The 19,475-nt window shown below is 30.3% G+C and overlaps 2 protein-coding genes across 14 annotated transcripts in view; one reads left to right on the top strand and one right to left on the bottom strand.

Annotated features, from left to right (window-relative positions):
* Positions 1–10,835, bottom strand: part of LOC142327074 (uncharacterized) — a 36,994-nt gene extending 26,159 nt beyond the window's left edge. The window contains exon 1 of one of the 3 annotated variants that reach the window (XM_075369897.1): positions 9,947–10,835. In XM_075369897.1, coding sequence (XP_075226012.1) covers positions 9,947–9,966 — 20 coding nt within the window. In that variant the 5' untranslated portion in view covers positions 9,967–10,835. The remainder of the gene's footprint in view (positions 1–9,946) is intronic. The other 2 variants (XM_075369907.1, XM_075369886.1) reach the window with 2 other exon arrangements.
* The window catches only part of LOC142327081 (metallo-beta-lactamase domain-containing protein 1-like), a 72,903-nt gene continuing 56,956 nt past the window's right edge, over positions 3,529–19,475 (top strand). For 5 of the 11 annotated variants that reach the window (XM_075369950.1, XM_075369943.1, XM_075369967.1 and 2 more), the window contains exon 1: positions 16,943–17,125. Coding sequence is in view for 2 of the 11 variants with exons in the window: in XM_075370000.1 (XP_075226115.1) it covers positions 3,718–3,754 (37 nt within the window). In the remaining 9 variants the exon portion in view is untranslated. The other 6 variants (XM_075369935.1, XM_075369984.1, XM_075370000.1 and 3 more) reach the window with 6 other exon arrangements.

The following is a 19,475-nucleotide window of genomic DNA, read 5'->3' as shown; positions in this document are numbered from 1 at the left end:
TGAGATGTTACATGTTTAACTCCTACAATAACACAAAGATGACTCATGTTTAAATATATATATATATATATATTAATGAGTCAAAACTCATGGCCCGACGAGGGAGCCACTGGACACGGACGCTACCTTCCTGCTGCAGCTTGCCGGGCTTCAATCACCCTGGCCAGCGGACTCGGCAGCAGGAGCCGACCCAGCGTGGGATCACTTGGGGAGAACTGCATCGATAGCACCGGCGAAGGATGATTGTCGCCGACCCGACACTGTGGAACTCTGGCCACCACTGCCACGCTGTAGTGGGGACCAAACTGCCACTGAGGGAAAGCCCGGTCAGACTTCAATGAGCAAGCCGGAATTCCCGGACTTCGTCGGAGTCGGACTATATTCGGAAGGTCTGCTGCAGTGTATATCAAATATAAAATTGGACATAAAACAGAACCCTGCAGAACTCCTGATAGATTGTGTATGCAGATAGACAATTCCTGATTATATCTGACTTGAGTAAACTGCTCATCTGGGTAACTACGTAACACAAGGTAAATCGGTTGAGGTAGGATTGATTTCAGTTTGAAAAGATGACATGAAGCCAAACTTTGTCAAATACCTGTTGAATGTCTAGAAGGCTGGTGAACAGTATTCCTTTCTTTCTAGGCACTCTGTGGTTACAGTAACAATTGTAACCCTGTGGGCCTGCTTGATGGATGAATGGCCACCAGTGAAGCCAAACCAGTGATCAGGGATAATGTTACTCTTCTCTAAAACTGGCCATAATCTTGGACGAGACAGTCTTTCTATGACCTTTGAAAGGATAGGAAGCAAGTTTACAGGCCTGTACTAAGAAATGTCAGCTGTACAAAGAAACATGTGACCTGAAATATCACACTGAACATAAGAAGTATATGAGGCAATCCCTAAGACGATAACATACACAAATTTTATGTTGTGAATTATGATAAAATTCTATTGTAACATTATTATTAAAAGTTTTTTTATTTAAAATTTAATTTAATCTAAAATTTCAACTAGTTTAATTTAAAGTAAATTAAATTATTTAAAAGCAAACTAATCTAATTTAAAGTTTAATCTATTTAATTTAATTATTTAAACTATTAGACATTTAAATAAACCCAAACCCATTAAGTTTTCAAAAAATCAATATTTTTAAACTTTGATTGGCTCTCCTACCCTCAATATTGTTTGTCCCTAAAGTATTTTTTGGGTCACTTGTACCACTACTACTATGTCTAAGAAGACATAAAAATAAAATTTTGGTTAAAAACTATGCAATAAATAAAAAAATTTTTTTCTCTCATTTTTGGAAAAGGGGGAATGAATCTGGGGCAATTAAAAAAAAAAATAGTAAGGTAAAAATTTTCTGAGCTTAACATAAAGTGGGTTGTTGGAAAATTAAAAAAAAAATAGATTCCCAAAAATCCTCACCCCCTGGAAATATTGAATCTTAAAATTTTACTAACAAATTGGCTCAAACAACCAAGTTTACATACAATTTCATCAAAACCAGATTATCTGGTCAAAAGTTAAGCTTTAAACATGCCAACATACATAAGAACATTACTCCCATCTTTTTTTTTGTTTTTTTAGGTTTCTGGGTCATGAAACATTGAAAAATGCAAAAAACCTGTACCCTATTTTTTGACTAATTTCTATATTTTCCTTGTAGCATGCCTCAAGAACTATAATGTCAGTAAAGTAAATCTGAACAAAAAACCAAAGGTAAAACAAAGATAGAAAAATATGCTGATTTTTTTTTCTGTTAAGAGAAGGTATAATAACGACTGGACGGAAAGTATAAAGTAACAAGCTGATTTCAAACCCTTTGTGGGAAACAGTAAATTATATACACTGCCTCCCGTAGGTAAAGAATATATATATCATCAGCAAATTAAGACATTTTAGGACATTGTATTCAGCCGATTCAATGGTATAATAATTATTTTTATGTTATTATAATTTTTACTTCTTTGTATGAAGGGTACAAGAAAGTATAATAATTACAAAAAATTTCAGTTTTCAGATTTCAACAGAAATATCCATTTTGACCATCGCTGATCCATTTTGATTAGTTTCGGCGTGACATCTATATGTACATATGTATGTACACGTACATATGAATGTACGTGTATGTACATATGTATGTACACGTACATATGAATGTATCTCGCATAACTCAAAAACGATTAGCCATAGGATGTTGAAATTTTGGATTTAGGACTGCTGTAACATCTAGTTGTGCACCTCCAAAAACTTTGGATTTTGGACTTTATCTTAAGTGCAGTACTAAGCCCTCATTGAGAGCTTTTCAATTATATATCATAACTGGTACTTATTTTCATTGGTTCCAGTCATAGCCAAATGAAATTTTAATTAATGAAATATCTGGATCTTACAAGGGGGCACACATTGGTTTGAATCAGACTTCATTTCCTATTTTTTTTTTTTTTTTTTTTTTTTTTTAATTTAAATATATTGATTTATTAATAATTACTAACCTCTGATTGTAAAACATTTTTACAACAAATAACAATTCAGTAACAAAGAAAAGCATAATAAGTTATTAGTGAAATAAAATTTCATGTACTTTTAAAAATGTATATACATAATTTAATAGGCGTATAAGGAAATCATATGGTGTCCACATCAGATTTCTTTACAATGTTACTGTATACTGATCATATGAGATGTGATTGAAAAGTTAAATAAATAAATATATTTATTTATAAATAATGTTTCTTTAAAGATAAATATTGTACTCAAATATAAACATAAATTCATTTTTTTTAAAGACTGGAAAAAAACAATATATAAAACCATGACTGTAAGTTAGATGCTAACAATATCTAGATTTTTACACTACCTTAGCTTTTCTTTTTGCAGTGACATGTGCAAAGCATTTGAAGTTCAAGTGATACTAGTAAAGAGTTAGTTTCACAGAAATGTATTCTTTATACACCAAAATGAAGAAAAGTAGTTTTAACACTGAATATCTCTTGAACTTTGGTAGGCTTGGCAAGTAACAACATGTTTGCAACAGTAAAGATGGCAATGGGAATTCCTTAAACTTCCAAATTCCTACCATGAGATGCTATTCTTGAGAATGGCAATGAAAATTCCAAGATTTACTGATCTTTGATTTCATTAATGTTGAGAAAATTGGAGGAAAACATTTTTTAAGGGTAATAGAAGATACAACTCACAAAGTAAATAACTTAAATTGTATAGGATATAACAAATAGTCTGAGGTGAGAAGATTTGCAGTAGTCACAAAGAAGCAAAGAAATACATCAAACCAGCTGACACAGGAAAAAATTAACTAATAAATATGAAATTACCCTATTAATGGCAAATGTCCACTTTTTTTTAATTTAATCCTAATGACTAGTGCATAGAATACTGTCATTTGTAAAATAAATAACTACGTAATTAGTAGATTGTCTAGATAACCTTAGAATTTTAAGGTTATGGTTAACATTGTTTATGAAAAGCTTAGCTTTTTTAAATATTGCATTGTAATTCATCTTATGTAAAATAAATTAAAAACCTAGTAGTCATATAACTAAGAACAAAATATTTTTATTGTGAATAAACTTTTATGTCCAGTAATTTACTTTTTTAAAAATCATACTTTATAATAAAAGTGAGAAGGAAAACAGTAGATATATGAAGGAAAATAGTGAATCAACAAGCAGATAAAATAGAGGAATGAAAAATTTTAATTCTGAACATCACTTTATTGAAGGTAAGAAAATATTTAAATGAAGTAGCAACTACACAGAACCTACTTTCTTCTTGAATATGTTACACCAAGAAGGATTATAAGTGATTTAACAGTTCTGACTTTTAAAGTTCAAAAATAAAACAATGTTTTTGATCTGTGGGAAGACATACATTAGACAATATTAGTTAAAAATCTGATGTAACTAACATAAGAATTTATTTTGATCCACTTTTATAGATTTAACTAAAATTGTTATTAATTTATTAATAATAATAGAAACAATATGATGAGAGCATCAAATACCACTAAGGCTAAACAATACTACTGCTTGAATTTTAAACAAATATTACAAATTCTTACAATCAAAAGCAGAGTACATTCTTGATGGAAAGTCTAACTGCCAATAAGTTTTGTTAATGACTGAACTTATCAGATGTAAATTTCAAACTTATAACAAAAGCTATTCAATTTCCTTCATCATTTCTACCTGCATAAGCTACAATTGTATTAATAGTAATGGAAGTCAGTAGAATTACTACATCAAACAAACTTAACCAGTTAGAATTTTCTACATTTAATTCAAATTAATCAAATTTTATGGAAGTAGGACTTAATTTTTTTTTTTCTACTGGTTATAATTTTTTTTTTAAACAAGCACAGTAGACATTCTATATAGTTGGTCTTACATAAAAAATATAGGGTACAAATATTATTTGAAAATAAAACATTACATTTGTTTTTCAATCAGTGCTTAGTTTTTATAGAACAGCAGGAACATTTTAGAACTGAATAGGTCTTTAAACTCATACATGTTTCTTGGAAATTCAAAATGTTATAGAAATTACTTGTTATTTCAGCCTTGTATACAAATTTAGTTTTACTCAAATGTTTTTTCCAGCCAATCCACACCAAGAACAGAATTAAAGAAACATTATTACCTTTTTTTGTGCATTGAGCGCTTTTGGCATAATCCCAGTAATGTTTTCTGATACATTTACACATAAACTAATGTTCAACAGCTTGACACTTTGGTTATTAAGTAAAATATATAAGAAATTTTAAACATTTACTGAACATGCATTTGTTCAGTCAAAAAGTTTTTAAAAATTTACTAAAAATAACAATTAAAATTTGTTACTAAAATTTACCAACATTTATGTAAAATTTCTTTCAATATGTTGTTTTATATAATGTTAATAAAGTACTGTAGACAATTATTTAATTTTATTTAAAATCTTATTAAACATATTACCAACTTAAATAACTTTTATAAAAATGGCCCCAACAAATTCTGTTTGCAGATTTATGAGGCTGTAAACTCACATTTATATTTGTATATATACAATTTTTCTAAAATTACTAATTTTTTATTATTTTTGTGTTCAATATTTACTTTTTCAATTATTTCTAAATTATTTTCCAAACTAGTTATATTTATTATAGGTCAGCTACATTTGAAAAACCTTTTTTATTTATTTTAAAACGATATATATATATCTCGCGGCTCAATCAGGATATTGAGAGATGGGTAAATGAAAATGTTTATATAATTACACTTTATAATATATAAATTGTCGCATCTTCACAGCTTGATCAGGACATTTGAAAGATTGGCAAATGAAAATGTTTATATAATTACACTTCATTTGTTAAAGAACATAAGTAAAACAAAGCAAATCAATAATAATGCCAATAGTAATAACAATAATAATAATAATAACAAAAAAATTTCACTATAATAATTACAATAATGGCAACAGTAGGCAATAATAATATTAAATGTCAATAACAAACAAATAATCACAAATGTTAATAATAATAATAATATACAGAGATTATATACAAAACAGAATTTATAGTAATCATCAGGAATTATTTACAGATAAATAATAAAAACCAGAATTCAGTCCCATTGATAAAAGATATAGCATGACTGCTAGTCTTAACACTTTTAACCGCTAGTCTTGTATTAACATCAATAGTACAATAGATAAGACAAGTATAAAGTTCTTTAACTGCAAATACCTTGCTGTTCACAAATAAAACTACCCTAACTACTCTATGAATGAAATTTAGTATATTATCTCTTTCACTTACACTCTAACAGTAACTCACCAAACCATTTCTTGTTTGCGTGTTCTGGATTTACTTCTAACGACACCGTAATTGCGTCGAACCTAAACTAGAAATTTGCTCCTTATCATAGCACCCTCACAGAACTCACATCTCATAAACTGATATCATAACATCCCACTTAGACTGATTCGCAGAACTGATCTTACAGCCTCTCCTCGCAGAACTAATTTCAACTGATCTTCCCCGAAGTATTTATACTCCTATCTTCTTTACCTGCCAGACCAGACCCCCAGCTGAGTATGAGAACGATCGACTGAGCCCTTTCATTCCCATGTATTCCTAGCCTGGGTTTGGTAACTCTTCTCACATTTATTTAGGTGTGTCTTACTGGGCAGTATTATAAAAGACAATTGTTAAACAGATCTGTTACCTTTACTAAAAGGGTTTCTTTTAGCCCCTTTCTGAATTCCGCCCATTGTTATGTTTTCTACTAATTTCTTCTTAATTGGCAAAAATTCATTATTCTGGTCCGCTATACTGGTCTTGTTACAATATATATTATTTTTTACTGTTCATTATACAGCTATTCTGTGGTAAATATAATGAAGGAGTAGGACTGATTATCACCAACATTTTGGTAGGCTTGGCAAACTGATATGCAAATGTATGTTCAGCTCAGTAAAGAAACCAATTGGAAACTGCTCAACTATTACTTCTCATAATATTCAAGACCTGGTATTGCATCAAGTAGCTACAAAAATTGCAGTGTCATCTAAAATGCAATGGTACATATCACTCTTAAGAGACAAGTTAACTTTTTTTGCATAATTTATTTAATTTTTATTGCCTGAAATAGACAGAGCATTGTGTTTATGGTAATTATAAATTGAGCTATAATGGACATTTTACAGCATAATATATTGTAAATGATTTTATTATATTCATAGTTTGTGTAATAGTATTTTCGAGACGATTTAATGAATATGTACATTAAACCATTGAAAAGGATAGTGAGAAGGAAGCTAGTTGTAGGTCATTGTAATGAACTGGCTTACACCTTTTTTTTCTTTTCTCCATAAGTTTAGACTAATGCACATGTTGTTAGAAATTTTCTTTGTTTAGGTTATTTTAAGGCTACAGCAATCATTTATTTTGCCAATTTATTCATAAAATAAATTAATAGCATAATACTAAAATTTAAAAAAATATTTGAAATGATACAACAGTATTAAAGAGGAAGAGAGTGCCTAACTCTAACAATAATAGTAAAATATTATTCTTACAAATAAAACCAACAGTTTTCAATAGACAAATGTCAATATCAATAATAAATGTGTTACATTTTGAGTTAAAATTTTACAGCTTACTAAAACAAAAATAATACTAAAAAAATCCTTTTTTATATTTATTATGCAATAGTTTGAAAAAAAAAGACATAAAACAGTCACAACAAAGCCTGGAATAAACAGTATAAATTAGCAAATTATAGAGCACCATTGTGTGGGGAAATAGTGAATTTATTACATATCTCCCCTTACACTTTCTCCCCTTAATAAAGGAGGTTCTACTACTAAGATGATTATCTCTAAATAAGAATTATCTATATAAATAAGGAAGTGAAGTAATACGCTTAGAATTTAATGAAAAAAAATAATACATTAAAATACAACTGAACAAAAAGTACCCTCAAAAATAAAATAAAAAGAATTATAGAATTCAGTGAGAAAATATACACAACACTTACAGAAAACCCCAGAAATTTAATCAAACATGAAAACACATTACATACCAAACAAACAATTTTTTTTTTAAATGTCACAAAACAAACCAAATGTTCATGCAAAAAAAAATTAAAGCCATGCAAATTATTTAATATTACCCTGCAAGTAATAAGTCAACCAAACTCTGAATTAAAACAAAAACATTAAAAAAATACTGAAAACATAAATTACAAAAACAAAATCCACTTAAAACTGAGAAACAATGTAGTTTTACCTTATAGCAAATTTTGAATGGAATGTCTTAGAACACTTATCACACTGAAAATTGTTATCATTCACTTTTTTATGTTTCTTCTTATGTTTATTCACTCCAACTTTCTTATTTAATTTGAGGGAGCTTTCATTATTAACCTTAGATACATTCACTAATTCTTTAAGACCTGAAAAATTTTCTTCAACAGTATCCTCTGTTACACATTTATTCTTCAAATCATTGGTGGAAAAATCATTATTAATATTTTTTTCAATCTGTTCAGTTCTTACGGTCTCATTATAGTTAGTGTTTTTATCATTTACATCAACTGGTTTACCTATACTGGCTTCAGAGGGTGATGTTATTCCATTTTCATCAAAATTTGCATCAAAATGATTTTCTTTAAACCTTAATTGTTGTTTCAAACAATTAGATTTAAAACTATGCCATGATATCAAATGATTATAACATTTTCTACATGAATGAATAGGTAAATTAGTACTTTCTACTACCTGAAATGAAATTCTTTCTTTAACAGGGAACATTAAAAGCATAATATAATTTATGTAAATCTAAAGACAATTTAATTCAAAATAAGTTTTGAAATTACAGTTATAAGTACCAATACACAAAATAATTGCAAATTAATTTCTTTTAATATATATTAGGCGCATATTTAACTTATTACTCATGAATGGTATTTAAAAAGCCTAAGAAACTCTAAGCATTAATATAAAACTATTCTTTTTTTTATATTAACAATATTATTCAAATACTTTTAATCAAACAGTATTTCAAGATACAACGTCATTGCTCAAATTAAATATGTTAATAATTAAAATACATCGGAGTATTACTTTTAATCAAAAAGTAATACATATATATACAATTTTTTTCAATTTGTATATAATTTACTAAATGGATCATTAAAGCTTTTTTTTATTTTATATAATTTATTTTATGGATTTTTTTACTTTTTATTGTATTCACCTAACTAGGCAACATTTCATTTTTTGTTTTGGTTAATGTATCTTTTTTTGTTACGATGCAAAACTGCTAAATTTTAAATGATTTACTGTTAGGCTTTGTTTGATGTAATTTACTCAGCAGGTATTTACAAGCCGACATCAAATTACAATCAGTTAAAAGATATGAATTTTGGTCGTGAAAGCACTCAAGCCTCCACTGATATTTGAATTCAGAACCTTTCCAGATTCAATGCACATTAGCATACTGCAAGGGTATTTATTTGTTTATTCTAAAATTAGTACTGTGCTTATATTTTCAAAAATATTTTACATTCTATCCTTTATAAAGAAAGTACAATATTAAAAAAAATATTGGTTTGTTGGTACTGTATTCAAAGGTTAAAAAATGGAATTTAATAATAAATTAACATGAAAAAATGTAACTCATATTTTTTTTAAAAAAACCCCCTGCTGAGTAACATTCAGAACAGAGAAGCATATTTTGTATGACAGCATTGTGCATCAAATAATCAATGTTAAACAACTGGAAATAGGACACTGCAAATTAATTCACATGCTACTTTCACATATACTGGAACTAATTTGTTAAAAATTAACATTCATTCTTAAAATGGCTGCACAGCATTTAACAACTAAAAAGAAACTATACATGTTATAAGAATAAAAAAGAAAATATTTTCTTAATTAAATCCTATAAAAAGATCTCACAAAATTAGTTAATTAATTAGAAATTGTTAGTTTAAGATTAGATATCACACACAGTATAGCAATTCAAGGAATTATTCAGAATAGCAAACCCACATAAACTTCAAACCAAGATATTCAACTTTTAACTTCCCATTACAACAAATTTATTACCGAATTAGTAAAATTTCAATTTATGTCCTACAGGTAGCAACACACTAAGATTATGATTAGAAATTATCTGTATAATATAGAATGAGATGTTTAAATAAAAAATGATGAAGCTTATCTTATTTTTATATTTTTGTGTGTTGAATGCTTCCTGCATAACTCCACCCACTGATACTTTTCCATTATATTTGAAGCAATTATAAGTATAATTTATAATTAGTGTTAAATTTCAGAATACAAAATACCAAAATATTTTTTAAAAAACAGTGCAAAAGAATAACAGCAATAATAGAAATAATAAACGAATACCAAAACTTACATTAATGTCCAAACAATCATTAATAAGTTGAACTAAAGGCACCGAATTGGATTCAAATGCATTATTCGATTCAATATTCCTTAATTTAATAAAACAATGTAATATATTCACAGCATACACACTATAAGTTCCACATAATCGGCACTGCTTTCTTATTTTACCTCCCTTTTTGCCCAATTCCTGATCACGCATCTTTTCTTAATATAATTTCAAAACGAAAAATATGTTTCGATTTATAAAAAATTAATATAATATATTCAACTAAAATTATTAGTATCATCAAGTAATGCAATATAATACAACTTCAAAATTTCGCAGAAAAATAACGTAACTACTTGCCATTACATAACCTCAAAGACAAACGATCACGGTCTGTTTAGTGTTTACATTTTCACATACAGCAATTAATTTTTATTCTCCACTGATGCATGGACATATATAGACGTCCAAAAAAGTCTAAATACCCATTTTATCTCTAATGGACAAAGAATAAAAAAAAAGTAACAAATAGCATAATAAAATAAAAAAACTAGTAAATAAATTTGGAAACCACAGTTTTTTCATCTACCTATAAAAATATCTGAATTGAAATCACAAACATTTTCCGTTGTCATTATTTCTTGCTATTTTATGCTATTACATTTCTTGTTGATTTGTGAATTGATTGTCAAGTGAAAATGGATACGAAAATTTAAGTGAATTATGTGAAACTGACAGACAATTAGATGAAAGTTCATCCGATATTGATTTTACATCTGATTCCTCTGATGTCAGTCCGGAAGAGAGTCAGCATGAAATAGATTCAGAACAGTGCGTGGATAACTCAGATCATATTCTTGAATCTGATGAAGAGAATTTGGTTGAATCTCAAGATGTTTCATTAACTCTTGAACCTCGTGTACCTGAAATGTTTTGAATGGACTCAAAAACAAAGTTCTACCATTCAAGTGATCTACGATTGCTCCACCACCTGGTCGTGTGCATGCCCATAATTTGATAGCAAGCTGCCAGGTTTGAAGGGCGAAGCAAGAGTTAAAAAAGCCACTAACCACTGTTGATAGATGGCATGTTTTTATCATGTAGAAGTTATCCAAATAATTATAGAACACACAATTAAAAAAATTACAGAAATGGCGACAAAATATGGAGAAAAAAATTTTGATTGTCAATGTACTTAACCCACTGATAAAGCCGAAGTACAGGCATTTTTAACTGGTGTATTTAAATCAAATCATGAAGATCTGACAGGTTTATTTGCTAGTGATGGAACCAGAAAAGACATTTTTCTATCAGTTTTGACAAAAAAAGATTTCTGTTTTTACTAGATGCTTTACATTGTGATGATTCTTCTACAAGAAATCGGCTCAAAGTTACAGACGCGGCTGCTGTAATAACAAATATTTTTAACATGTTTGTTATGAATTCCCCAAAAAACTACTCATTTGGACAATACACAACAGCAGATAAGATGTTGTTTCCATTTCGCGGTAAATGTCGATTCCGTGTATGCACACAAAATAAACCAACAAAATATGGTTTCAGAATTTATATTTTGGTTGATGGACGGAGCAGTTATTTCGTAAATGGTATTATCTATATGGAACAAACGCTGAAAATCCAAAAACCTATTATTCCCAACCGAAATGATACTGTCTTTGGCTGATGCGATTGCCCAGTCTAATTGTAATGTTACAGCTAGCTGATAATTACTTCAGTTATGTAGACCTGGTCGACAAACTGAAAATAAAGGTTTGACTTATTTTGTCACCATGAATAAAACAAACTAGAAATTCCTTGCAGTTATTTGCCTGATAAAAGTAAATTATACACCAGTGAGTTTGCTTTCACAGCGGATAAAATTCTTGTATGCTATGTGCCAAAAAAAAAATATCGAATGGTAATACTGATTTCTGCAATGCGCCATAATAATCCATTCTCCAGAATCAAGAAAATAAAAAATTATGGATTTTTTACAATATGACCAAAGAGTAGATAGTGTAGAACAAAAATGCGCCTGTATTCAGTTGTTCGTCACACTAGAAGGTGACCCATTGGCTGATCCGATTGCCAATGGGTCACCTAGTATTTGGTATGCAATTATAAATATTGCGGGAGTCAATTCCAGGATTATATTGAACGCTGCTGATCCAGATGGTTGTATGGAAAGCCGGGAATTTCTCCTATCGCTTGGAAGACAACTCATAAACTGCCATTTGATTATGCTATTTTAAAAACAGAACTTACCCCGAGATCTTCGATCTCTTTTATCAAAGTGTGAGAAGAGGTGAAGAGGCTACAGAGACTCGCGATCGTGAACAGGATCCAGGCCCTTAAAAAAGGTGTAGGTGTCATCTGTGTCCAAGAAGTAAGGACAAGAAGTACATCGCAAGGTGTTCTAAATACTCAGGAGGAGTTTGCATACCCACCGGGTTGGTCTAGTGGTTAACGCGTCTTCCCAAATCAGCTGATTTGGAAGTCGAGAGTTACAGCGTTCAAATCCTAGTAAAGCCAGTTATTTTTATACGGATTTGAATACTAGATCGTGGATACCGGTGTTCTTTGGTGGTTGGGTTTCAATTAACCACACATCTCAGGAATGGTCGAACTCAGAATGTACAAGACTACACTTCATTTACACTCATACATATCATCCTATTTCATCCTCTGAAGAATTATCTAAATGGTAGTTACCGGAGGCTAAACAAGAAAAAGAAAGGAGGAGTTTGCAAGGAGCACAGCACTAACAAAATAGTCTGTAAAAACTGGTGAGCAAAGATAATTAAAAAAGACTGCTGCTGTCTATCAAAGTTTTCATGTCAGATTTCAGCCTATTAATTGATATTTTATATTTTTTTTTTAATAGCAGTCAAATATGTTTAAATTTTACAAAAAATATAGAAATTAAGTTAGATAGTTTTAGTTTTTTAAGAAAAGGTGTTTTACTTAGGGTCCACAAAAAACTTTCAATTTTAATTTGTTCTAAAAAATGTTAATTGAAGTAAGTCAAAATTACTCTGATTTGTAAGATTTTATAATAATATATTATAAATAATATATAAATAAATATGAAAAAAAATTATTAATATACTATTTTTGTGACGGCTGTTGGGGGGGGGGGGGAAGCTTGTGGTCAAAGAAGACCCCACCATGCCAGATGTGTAATATGTTTTCACCATGTCAGTTAAGGGTTAACAAATGTTGGATTGAGCCTTCACGAGGTGTGTCTGGATATATGCAGAACAAATAGTAGAAATTTGTCCAGTGAACTGAATCCAAACAAACTTCACACAGCTTCATTTAGCTTCAAATCACATCTCACTAGATTACATCTAGAGCTGTAACTTGGTACCTAGTCACATCACAGGTGACCCTTGAGTTAACCATGAAAGATCTTTTAAGGAATACTTCACTGGCTGAACCAAGCAATACAAGAGTTCAGAGAAGGCAGCATTTGGATATGGTGGGCTGCCACTTAGAAGATAACATGCAATTAGAAGCATTGGAATGCCCCAACATTACACACACAAACAAGAAAAATACAAAGTCCAAAATCAAGCCGAAGCAAATCATCTACATTTTCACACTCGCTGTAAACTCACTTATGTGGACTGGTAATCTAAAAATAATAACTGGCCTAATGGACTACACATGGGTCTACAGGAAATAAGAAACACTGACCAGGAATGCTATGGAATCTCAATGATATATAGGGTCTACAAAGGTATACCTGGGAAGAAAGTAATGAAAAATGTCCCACAATTTGGAACAGACTTTTTATCAGCCTCAAAATAATAAACTCCATAAAAGAATTAAAATCACAATCCCCAAGAATCTCAACACTCACCCTAAAAGCATCTAATAAAATTCTGCACTATAATAAATGCCCATGCTCCCACTGATAATAAAAATAGCTCTCCAAAAGACTGTAAAGAAACAGAAAAGTTCTGGGATTTACTCAACTTAACTATAGATTACATCCCCAAAAACCATGTTAAACAATTAATCAGAGACTTCAATGCTCAAATAGGCAGAGAAAGAAAATACTGCAACATCATCGGAAAATGACCCACCCAAAAGAAAACAAACAAAACCAGACAGAGACTCATTGATCTTTACAGATAATAAACCACAACCTGATCTCAAAATCCACATATTTCAATAGAAAACCTCAAAAATTCAAATCCTGGAAACACCCCTACTACACTAAAGGAAAATGGCAACTAGACCATGTCTCCATGGACAAGCACCACCACAAGGAGATCTACAAGTCCTTTGAGGAATAGGCACAGGCTCAGATCATTATCTAGTCGAAATTAAAACTAGATTTACTCCCCAAAGAAAGCAACAAAACCCAGCCCCTAAAACAAGAAGAAAAATGGACCTAATCAAGAATGAAAATTACCAAAAAGCAATCAAAAAAATAACAATCATGGATAAACTTGAATAGCTAGTCAACAACCTTAAAAAAATTGCAGAAGAATGCCCCAATAAAATCACATAAAAACATCAGTGGTGGAACAGCGAATGTGACGAAACAGTGGAAAAAAGATATCAAGCAATCAAGCATGGCTATTTCACCAATCCCAAAAATCAGAAACATCCTTCCAAAATCTAGAACAACAAAGAAAAGAAATCACCCAAACCTTAAAAAGAATAAAAGGACAACACCATAAAAACACACTGAAGTCAATAGAAGAAGAATTCAATAAAACACAGTCAAGATACTACAAAACTTTCAAAAATCAGCTCTAAAAATACGAACCCCAACCCTACTAATAAAGAATAAAGCAGTAAACTGCTCCAAAACAATAAAGACAATGCAGAAATCCTAGGTAAATATTATTTCAACAAACTCGTAAATTGCAAAGAACCAACAGAACTCCTAAACTTCAAGACCTCTCCCCCATAACATCACCATCAGAAAACATCAACCCTCACACAGTAAGAGAAGTCTAAGCACTGGGTGAAATGAACAATTAGAAAGCAGCAGGAGAAGATCAGACTTTTGAAGAGATCTGGAAACATGCAGGAAGATCAGTAAAAATTGCCCTTCATCAACAGTTTATCAATATCTGAATCAAAGAAGAACTACCAGAACACTGGATGATAGGCCACATCCATCCGTTACACAAAAAACAGACGCTAACAATTGCAGGGGAATCTAACTCCTAGACACAATATACAAAATTCTTTCAAGAATCATTCTCAACAGGATTGGTTTACAACTCGAGAAAGAACTAGGAGAATACCAGGGAGGTTTCAGATTATGGATGAGTCCAGACCAGATCTTGAGTCCGAAGCTAATAATGAATTACAACAGGAAAAGAAACAGAGACATGGTGATAACATTTGTAGATTTCAAGAAAACTTATGACTGCATCCACAGAAAATCCCCAATAAAAATTCTAAGACACGTTGAACCAAATTAATAAACATGATAAAACTGACCTTCATATCAATGAAATTAATGATGAAAAGGTGCTTTTATATCATATCAAATGCTACAAATGAGTAAAAAGAATGACTCATTGAGTTATTGCAGCAACAGAATGATTTTAATAATTGGTTGGTGGAAAATTTAACAAAAAAGACTATTAGAAATTGCAGCTGATGGACAAATTGCAGCAAATGGGTATTCTTAGATGCGTTTTCTTTGTTTAATCGGCATCCATAGTTTGCTTAAGGGAAATATTCTTACCGCATTGCCGTGGGAAGCTAACCCTGAATATGGCTGACTACCAGCAAATTAATGTGACTCCAAGCGCTATAAAATGGTGAACAGGTACTTGCTGGCATTCATCGACCTAGGCGTGGCAGCGAATTGCTGCCTAGGCGAAGTAAATTATATTTATGGATTTCATATATATTTTTAGTAGTTGACGAGGTGCGCCTACCCATTTTAGTAAATATATGACAAGTGAGCGGTTGGGATACGTATGCCGTTGGTGCATGGCACCACACTTAGTCCGTTCACACTTTTAGGTAAGCTCTAGGAGCTATGTTAGGATACTGGACGCTAAACATTTCGAGGCTCAGTAGCCGTTTGTGGCACAGATCTTATGCCTTACGGCGACCGAATGGGGAGATGGCTAGAGAAATGCCAAGCAAACCAATATCCTACCCACGCACACGCCTTCAAGCTTATGCGGTTATATCATCAAGTAAAAAAAAAGAAAAGTTTTCAAAGACCATATGTTGTATATTGTTATTTTCTATAATCACTGATCTCTGCATAACTGGATAGAGGATGCTTATGTCGTAAAATACAATTAAGTGTTCAATATTGAAGCATACTCCAGCGCCTCAGAATGAGATGCAGGGAATTAAATAAAACTATTGTATGGTTGCGCGACTATATCGTGAGGGATGTTTATTCACTCGCTTACACTTACACTTATCTCTGCGCTTACGCAGTTTCATTTATTTATTTGTACTTGTTCTGCCACTCATTAAGTGGCGCTAGTTTATGCTTCAAATTTTACCAATTCCAATAAGTGATCGCCTCTGCAGTTATATAGAGATCAGTCTATAATGGATTTCATGACGCTAAGCTTATTATGAATAAAACACTTCTAAACCACATAAAAACGAGTTCCATGTTTTAGAATAAAAAAGAACATAGTATCATTCCAACAAGTTATTTGTAGTCTTTACTGCTCTTTCTGTTTTCCTAAATGTTAAATAATAATTCTTATAATATTTATAAGTCTTATAATATTTAAATATGTTTGCCCTTATGTAGTCTCAACTCTATCGCAAATTTATTTTACAAATTAATGCGTGCCTTGTATTTTTACCTAAAATGATACCAATTTTTCTCTATGTTCTCGTGGCTTGGCACTAGTCTGAAGTACGTTATCAATCCTGGTATACTTGGTTGGATTTTCTTATTAATGAAGGCTGTATCACTAATACAGGGATTATTTATCTCGCTGTTGGAGCATGCGCATTTTTACGTACGTCAATGTCTGTAGAGGGGTTATGTTTGAGGTTTGTTGATTGCTGTCGATTGGTAGTAAAATAAATTTATGATATTTCGTGTTGTAGTAATTTATTATACAATATATTAGTGCATTGTACTGCAAAATAAAGAAGCTAGATTGATCGCTTTTTGTTTGTATTATTTTAATAAATTTGCTATGTAATTAATGAAATTTTCTGCTCCTTCAGGAAAAATAGGTATTTACATTTACTGCCTTATTCCATTTTGTGATATTCTTTGTAGTGAGTATTTGGATTTTGCTTATTCAGTGGTAGTTATTTTATATCATAATTAGGCCATCCATAGTTTTAACGTTGTTCTTTAGGTTAAATCTTGGCCTACGATTGTTCGAAAAACAAATTATCATTTATTCATGATTGAATTATGATAACATTTTTAAGACTTTATCGTATTTCTTTGTTTTTTTAGATTCTTTAAAACACATTCAATTTTTCAATGATATCTGTAAATTTTTATGAAAATTAAACCCCATTTATAATTACCAATTTAATATCAACAAATGTTTAGCCAGTGATAAATCCATGGACTTTTCTGCTATTAGTGATATATTTCGCTATTAATTTTACCTTCATGTATTGCTTTATGCTTTTATATTATCTCATTTAGTAAATAATAAAATATTTCATATACGGACCAAAAAATGTAAGGTTATTTTTTAAATTACTTTCATTACATTTACAAAATCTTTTTATATACATTTTGGAATAACGTAATCTTTTAACCATGTCAACTGCACTTCTAGAATTCCGATGACTTATAAAAAAGAAATTTATTTGCTTGTATTGTTATAGTACTTTATAAAACCCAGCCTATTTTGTTATTGATACTTCTCTTGAAATTCAACATATTTCCTTTACATTTGTTCTCTTGTAATGAGTTAATATACTTTAAACCAAATGTTCATTTTGTAAAATTAGAAAATTATTTTGTAATATTTAGAATAATTTTTTTACTCCATTTATATTAAATAATATTTTTGATATATCTGTTAGTGTATCATATAATTATATTGCATTGATAGTTGTTATGTATTAGATATTGGTTAACAAAACCAGTTGTTACTATTTTTTTTACTCTGTGTCGAGTAACAATACATTGTAATAATAGAGGTTTTTCACATAAGTCAAATGTTACTTGATTGGGGAATAATTTATTATATATTTAATAGTATTTGTACAATGTTACTAGAGGGTTTATTAATCATGTTAATATAAAAGAAGTTTGTACTTGATATATTTCAAAGAATTCAGAAATAGGGTGATTTCTTTAGTTAGGTGAATTTTTTTTTGATTTTAAGGAACCTGCTAGATAATTGTATTCAGTAATTTATGTTAAGAAAAAAATTCACTTATTAAAAAATAAGTACCATGTTTATTGCATAGCTCAGCATTGCATTAAAAAGAGTTAGAGCTACACACTTAATTAAAATTGCTTAGGCAGAGTTTTTAAATAAACAGAATCCTTTTATATATCAATATATATATATATATATATATTTTATAACATGGTATATTCAATAATATACCGTGTTTCAAAATGAATATTGGGGTTTTATTATTCATCACATGGCACACATCCAGCCAATAGGAGAGTTCATCCCATACTTTAATCAGTAAGTCTGGAATAATTAATGCAACAGCTGCTTCAATGCTGTGTTTTAAGTCAGGTAGGTCAGCTGGTAATGGTAGCACATAGATTATCTTTTATAAACCCCCAAAGAAAAAAATCACATGGGATCAGATTGGGCGAATGTGGAGGCAATGACAAACAAGCCCTGTCATCTGGTCCCCCGACAACTAGTCCAGCAGTCAGGGGGAATTTCATTCAACCAATCCCATACAGCATTATGCCAGTGAGGAGGTGCACAATTTTGTTGCAAAATAAAGTTTTGTGGTTCGTATTGCAGTTGAGGAAAGAGCCACAGTTGCTGAGCTTTTACACAGCTAAAACTGTTTTGAGTCTCTCTTTTATTTCATGTTTAATTTGTGTGTGGAACTTGAAAAATATTACGTAGCTTTAAAACCCCATTAGCCATTTTGAAACACCCATTAGTTTAATTTATTCATTTATTAGATTTAATATTATCTTAATTGTTACATTTATATCTACAGCCCTAATTTCTAATAAAGAAGTTATTAATCTATTTATAGTAATTACTGTACTGTACACAGAATAATATGTTTTATATTTAATAGTCTCTGTAGAATGTTGTAATGTTATGTTGTGATTAATGAAGTCTACTTTGGGTCTCGTAATTAGAAGGCATATGGAATATTGGTGAACGAGTGAGTAATCAGAGCTATTTTAAATGTTGATTTCTTTCTGTCTCAGTTTTTGATGGTCTGGTTAAGTTTGCCTGTTAAAGTTGAAGTAATTGCGAAGTTAGGTAAATTTGTTTTAGATTTAGTTTCTTCTAACTGATCTGTAGATTTTGATTTTTTAATTTTTATTAAAAAATATTTAGTTAAATGTTTATTGTGATTTCCAATATTACTCTGATGGAAAATTTTGTTTTAAATCAAAATT

The sequence above is a fragment of the Lycorma delicatula genome, chromosome 1, assembly GCF_047948215.1.
Source record: "Lycorma delicatula isolate Av1 chromosome 1, ASM4794821v1, whole genome shotgun sequence".
Lineage (NCBI taxonomy): Eukaryota > Metazoa > Arthropoda > Insecta > Hemiptera > Fulgoridae > Lycorma > Lycorma delicatula.
This window is presented reverse-complemented; position numbering and strand designations above follow the sequence as displayed.